The sequence below is a fragment of the Bombus impatiens genome, unplaced genomic scaffold, assembly GCF_000188095.3.
Source record: "Bombus impatiens unplaced genomic scaffold, BIMP_2.2 scf_0815, whole genome shotgun sequence".
Classification (NCBI taxonomy): domain Eukaryota; kingdom Metazoa; phylum Arthropoda; class Insecta; order Hymenoptera; family Apidae; genus Bombus; species Bombus impatiens.
The window spans coordinates 458891-465378 of record NT_177234.1 but is presented as its reverse complement, the minus strand read 5'-3'; the positions used below and the strand labels follow the sequence as shown (position 1 = coordinate 465378).

Sequence of the window (6488 nt, the reverse complement as noted above, 5' to 3'; positions counted from 1 at the left end):
GGCTGGCCGCGAAACAGTTTGTCACGGGGCCAGCCACATTCGATTCAATCGAGTTTGTTATAGAGCGGAGCGAATGGTGGCCGCGTGGGAGCTAATTAACCGGTTGGACTTTACTTGGAAATTTGTTACGTTCTATATTTGCTTGATAGAACATGATTTATAATTGGAAATTTTGTGACACAGATCGTGAAATACAGAACTCATTTTATATATACGCGTTTTTACATTTTTGAATATATGTGTTATCACTTAGATAGCTTGGGCCAGGTAGAGTTTGATTTGTAAAATGTAAAATAAAACAATTGGTTAGGATCCAATCCTAAGTTCGTTTCAACGTTGCTTCAACATCGAAAGCCATTAGCAATGTTCCACTGTTCGTTTATATCTAAAACATTAATTAAAAAATTTAGTACAGTTTCCATTCTATCAAATTTAATTGAAGAGTTCTTGTTTCGAATTCTTTCCGATAAGCGTGTATATTTTACACAAGGTACAATGAATAAGATTTCCGTCGTAAGTAAGACATTAATTTCTTCTTTCTTCATCCACAAGCCTTTTATCGAAATTTCCACAAACTATTTCACAGAATTCTTCTGTTTCTAAATTCGATCGCAGCGTAGATCGCATATAGAGAGAGTCTTTTCCTTCGCAATGGGATTCTTGTAAATTATGACCGATGCCGGCTATTATAAGCCTGGAAAAATTGAACTTACTTACGGGAATACTATCCCCGTGAGATCTTGGTGACGATCGATCATACGATGCTACGATACCTTCTATTTATTTTTCAAAATCCTCCAACGAACATAAGCGAGGATGACTCGTCGACTTTTTCATACGTATATTACAGGAACTCGAAGAAAGGGAAGTCACTGCTTGAACAGCCATCACAAAAACAGAGGCTTTAAGGAGTTTGATACGACTGATGTATTACGAAATATAAAATGTTTATATTAATAATCTCCTACATTCGTACCCTTATTTGCTTCTTTAAAGGGTTTCTTTTTTGTTTGAACGTGCGTTTGTTATTTTCAGAAAAGTCGTGTTGAATATTTCGTGTATTAGATTTGAAAACTCAAATGAAATTTCATGCTGAACGTCGCTTTTAATATTCAGAGGTAATGTACAATATGTAAATCTTGGGTTGCAAAGAGTTTTGTTTCACGGAATGTTAAATGAAATAATGAAACTATATTGAAGAATAACGATACAACTATTGTACTTCTATTCAATGCTGTTATTCCTAATTTTTGAGTCTCAGTTTTAATCCTGACTCTTGATTAATTTCCCAACTCAACTTTCGGCTTTCGGACAATTGAACTAATACTATCAACAAAGTTCTAAGCGTATAACAGGAACAAGTTTGATAATAAAATAAGAGCAGTTCTGCAAGTGGATTTACAAGTTTGTTGTTCTGTTTAACTTAAAATTGTGATATTATAGAGAAGTCGTTTTCGTACAACAATAGTTTATAATTTAGCATTTATTATTTGTCAATTCGCTAATATTATATCATTAATAAATGAAATAATCTCTGTTATTCCTGTCTATCCCTCCCTACACTATCTTCAAAAATATTTAAAAATTATTACTTGAATTATTTATTAACAGCTTTTAATTTCAAAGCTTCAAGTTTATTTTAACAATATTGGACACTGTAATGTACAATTTCTACGTTACCATTGAAAAGAAGTTTCATTTGGGAGTTCTTCAGTCATCTCGAGGGAGGATTGCCGAATTCTCAGTTTTCTCGATAGGGTCAAGTACCACTACGTAAAATGTAATCGTCGAAACGCCACGGCAACGTTTCACATCGATGTCCATACGATCGGATTGCAAGCTTCGTGAAATGCGTATGTCGCACGACTTTTAGTATCGAGGGCATCGTTTGCGTCATACGTTAGTTGAAAAATGTTGTCGAATAGATTCGATTTGCACAAATCGAAACCTGATCCACTTGCTATTTCATAATTTCTACTTATGGGGAACATGTTCCTCATTTCTATAAAATTGTCGTTTCTACACGCATCTCAGAATTTATGCAAACTTGAGAAATCATTAGGAAATTATCGAAACGTTCAAGCATTATAATTTTATTTCGAACATTAGAGTACAAAAGATTCGGATTTTGGCTACCATTTTAGAGTTTTTACTTACTTTTACCAAAATAAGATATCTAATTATTTCGTATTAAGAATTGATAAGTTGCCAAGTAAATGGGGAAAGTTATATTTGATAGGGAAAAGGATACGTTTCAGGTGAAATTATTTTTTAATTCTTTTAAACGATGATTAAAGTTAGTGTGGAAATACAATGTTTACTTATAGTATAATCTTACAGTTCGCGTAGATCGACACGTATCTAAGCATCATCCAAGGGTTATAGCGAATTTCTTTGCATGATAGTAACACTTATGGTCTTTCCTGAATTTTTCATTCCCTTCTTGCCTTCATTTTCTGTTTCCATGTAACAACGAAGGAGAACATTTGCTGTAATGGAGTTGCGCGTACAATAGTCGCATTGTGTAGGCTCTGCCAACTCTCCAACCTGTCGAGTCTTCCACTCCTTCGCTACTTCCGGTCTCTCATCCCCGTGTTCGAACACTTGGAGACTAGTCCGTTGTCTCGGCTAAATACAATATCGAACGACTTCAGCGAATCGACAGTCGCTGAATCGTGAATGTACTATGTCTATATGATGCATGGAGTCGAAAGTTCGTTAAACCACAGATTTTCGCCTGTTTCAGTTGGATAGAAGGTCTCGTAACGTTGATCTTTTGTTATACAATTGTACATATATGTGAATAAAGGATATGCACTACTAGAAAGATTTATGCGAGTTAAAATTTATATAGATGTTAGCTTAGAATTTTTTGGTTGAAAACCTATCAAAATGGATGAAATTGCTACTAAGATTACTATATGGATATGGAACATAAAGATTTAGAGAAATATGAGCTTAGAACTTGAAATCAGCTGGAACCAAACCTGTCGAATTTAAAAAATTTGAAACCAGTCTTAAAATATATGTAAAAGTTACAAGATACTTTTTGTAAATGCAGTGGATGATATAATGGATAAATAATAGATAAAATGATATATAATTGTTATACTTTTATATTTTCTTATACTTTTGTAATCTCCTGTGACATTACTATGTATATTTTAATATATTAAGTACAATTACTATTGTATAATTGTACTAAATATTTTGTAATTTCTACATATATTGTTTCAAACTTTATCAATATAATCATAATAGCCGACTGCTAATAAAATTTCAAAACATTTTGTATAATACAAATAATACGTTCTCAAAAAGCGTCTGCAGGTAATTGAATACTTCGGTAAGCTTGTACATTAATACGTTTGAATCGCGCGCCCTTAGCGTTGTTCGTCCATCGATTTTAGGTTGGCACCACTGAGACGCCAGAAACTGCGCTGCGCAGTAACGCGTCCGAGGCTGAATTCGAACTTTGTTCTAAGCAAGCTTTTGTGCAATATTCTTTTCTTCTCAGTATATTTGCAGTGGAAATAATGAGTGAAGTACACATTATAGTGCCGCAACTGTCTGTGTGAAATTTCTTTCCTGTTCCATGTCGTCTTCTAAAAGTAAGTCATGCGAAATAACATTACCACCCTGGTTTCACTGGAAACCACTGGTTTCACGAACCAGAGATTTGTTTGACAAGATTAATTAGATGTAATATTACACTGTTCAGAAAGTTCATAGCGATATCTGTGAAAGATTTCAAAATAATGTGTTCTCATAGAATTCACAGTATATGAATAATTTATACGTATGTATTTTTGAATGACTATGACATAACCGCCTTTGAAAAGTTTTCGTCTTTTTTGGTAACGAATTATACTTCGAGTAGCTTTCATGAATCTCTAAAATATACAATATTTTACAATTGAATAAGATTTGTGAAGATCAGAATAAATATAAATACGATTATACTACATTCAGTGAGTAAAATAGAATTTCCATTGGTGCCCCCATTATAAGTTTCTAACCAATTCTGAAATACTTCTTTTTAGTTGTCTTTATCATTTACATAATAATAAAATTGGTTCAAATATAGTAAGATCTAATACAGGGCATAGCAATTATAAAAAATGCTCTAAACTTTCTGAACAAGCTAATATACATTACCAGTCATATATATATACATAATTTTTCTATCAGCAAATATGACATATATACATATATGTATTTTCTTTTTCTTATTATATTGGGTTATTTTCTGATAGAAAAATTTTAATGTTTTCCATTGTGTTTATTTTCTATTTATTTTATTTTGAATTTACTATTTTGTTTGTAAAATAAAATTTGATATAGTTTTCCAATAAAGGTAACGAATATATATGTATCGCAATATGACTGATAATATATTATAAAATAGATGACTATTACTAACATGATACAAAAATATGTAAAGATTACTGATATTCATATATGATACCGATATTATATCAATACTATACAAAGCTGGTATTATTCGAAACTTTGTTTTGTCCATCACTGTGCTTTATTCTATCAGAGCCTTTTCTTTAGCAACTTCTTAGAGAATTATTTTACCATAAATGCAGAAATCATGATGCACATAAATTGAAGATACGAAATCGTATCGTAAATCGAAAGCTTTTCACGATAAATAATAAATCGCAATTTGAAGTTCCATGCTTCGTTGTTCGCCTTACTTCCCTTTCATCAAGCATTTTACGGTCTTAATAAATTCCTCGCCGTTGAACGGAAAACTTTACCTATCAAATTATTTAAGATTCTGCACTTCTGTGCAAGCGTATTTACGGAGCAGTTTCAATTATTCATTTTGCGATTCGAAAGTTCGATGAAGAGCATTTCGATGTGCACTTACCAAATTATCCTGCGTTAAACATTTTGATTAATTTCTAACACCCATTTGGTCTTTTCCAACGGGTCGAGCTTCGAAAAGAAGAATAAATAGAATTGTAAAGCAGACGACGAATAAATGAATAGGGAATTAAAATTACAAATATGAACATTTTACTTGATATTATAAGATTATTATTGCTATTAGCAGAACAAACTTTGACTTGTTATTTTTAATGCAAAAAAGGATTTATTCGAATAATACCCGATACTTTATACATGTTGTATATAAACTTATTCCCTGAAGATTAAAAGGACACCCTAGTATTTTCTCATTTCTACGACCTTTATTCCGCAACGCAACTTTTCCACCTCCCAGCCCCCAAATAATCCATCTTCAGATTTTTCCCCTCCTAACGATATTCACGCCAGAATTTTGCATATACGCCCCACATCTATTTTTACATTCAATGTCGCAAAGTTAGGGTGTATGTAGACATAAAACCCACTCGCAACGAAACACAGCCGGTGAATGCGTATCGATTTTGCAACTAACGCGCCTTCCAAGCTACTCGGCCCGTTCTCGATGAATTTTAAGGTTGACACCAACCTAACAGCGCACGAACGTCATCAGGTTAATATCGATATAGTTGCGTAGTTAGTATCGGCATTATTATATTAACTTTAAATGCATTAAACTGTAACATGTAAAATATTCGCTTAATTTTGTATCTGGATCGTATCAAGAAGCGTATTACTTGATAATATGGTCATCATTATCGCGCATAATATGCAGAAATATATATACACGATATCTAAAGCAAAGTAATCGTAGCACGTACAAGGTGAAACAAATCTTTGTTAGATTCGATTCGTTTAAGTTTGTTCATAAAAATACAAATTTCATTAATATCCGCCAACTACTAATCATCTTATAAATTCTGCATGGACAATGAATTTCAATTTATAGAAATCGGTAATTCGATAATTAATTAATAATTCGATTTCTCCACCCGTTATCTACCATAGAATCGTAACTTTTCTCCTCATCTTTCATCCTTTCTTTCTTTCTCTTTCCTGGATGTCATTCGCTCGAGAGGGTGCATTGTTTCGATGATTATTCACGGCTGTTCACGTAACAGCGGCTGGAAGTTGAGAAAACATCGGTGATCCGTGCAGAAGCCGTTCGAGGCAAAAACGAACCGGTCGCGTTTTATTAGAACGATGAAAGGCCGTGACGCGTCCTTCACGCGTATTTTCATCGGCGGAGAATTAATCTTAAAATAGGCGTCGTGCTGCAACATCGACCAGCCTCTGGTCGGTTGATTAAATATGCACGATTATATAGGGTGATTTTTAAACGATTATCGGTACAGCAGGGGTGAACGTAGGGGAAGAAACGAGGGAACTGTGTTATGCTCTGTAATGAAACAAGTAAATTAGGTAGTTGTAAATTAGGTATATTGTAAATTGATTTCACAATTTAAGTTAATTCCTTTATCCAGATTTTAAGCAAATGGGTTAATAGGTTACTTTGAATTGGATCTTTGACCCGCAAATTATTGAAATGAATTGTTAAATTCATGAATTGCACAATTAGGTTACAATATATGGAACTTCTGATTTATACG

The 6488-nt window shown here is 33.1% G+C and overlaps 1 protein-coding gene across 13 annotated transcripts in view; it reads left to right on the top strand.

The window, feature by feature from the left end:
- LOC100740471 overlaps positions 1-6488 on the top strand; it is a 157160-nt gene that overhangs the window by 19355 nt on the left and 131317 nt on the right. For 4 of the 13 annotated variants that reach the window (XM_033323146.1, XM_033323143.1, XM_033323145.1 and 1 more), the window contains exon 1: positions 3443-3611. The exons of 6 other annotated variants lie outside the window; for them this stretch is intronic. In XM_033323146.1, the coding sequence (XP_033179037.1) occupies positions 3596-3611 (16 nt within the window). In that variant the 5' untranslated portion in view covers positions 3443-3595. Of the gene's footprint in view, positions 1-3442; positions 3612-6488 lie in introns of those variants that run through there. 3 more of the 13 variants (XM_012390563.3, XM_012390560.3, XM_033323149.1) reach the window with 1 other exon arrangement.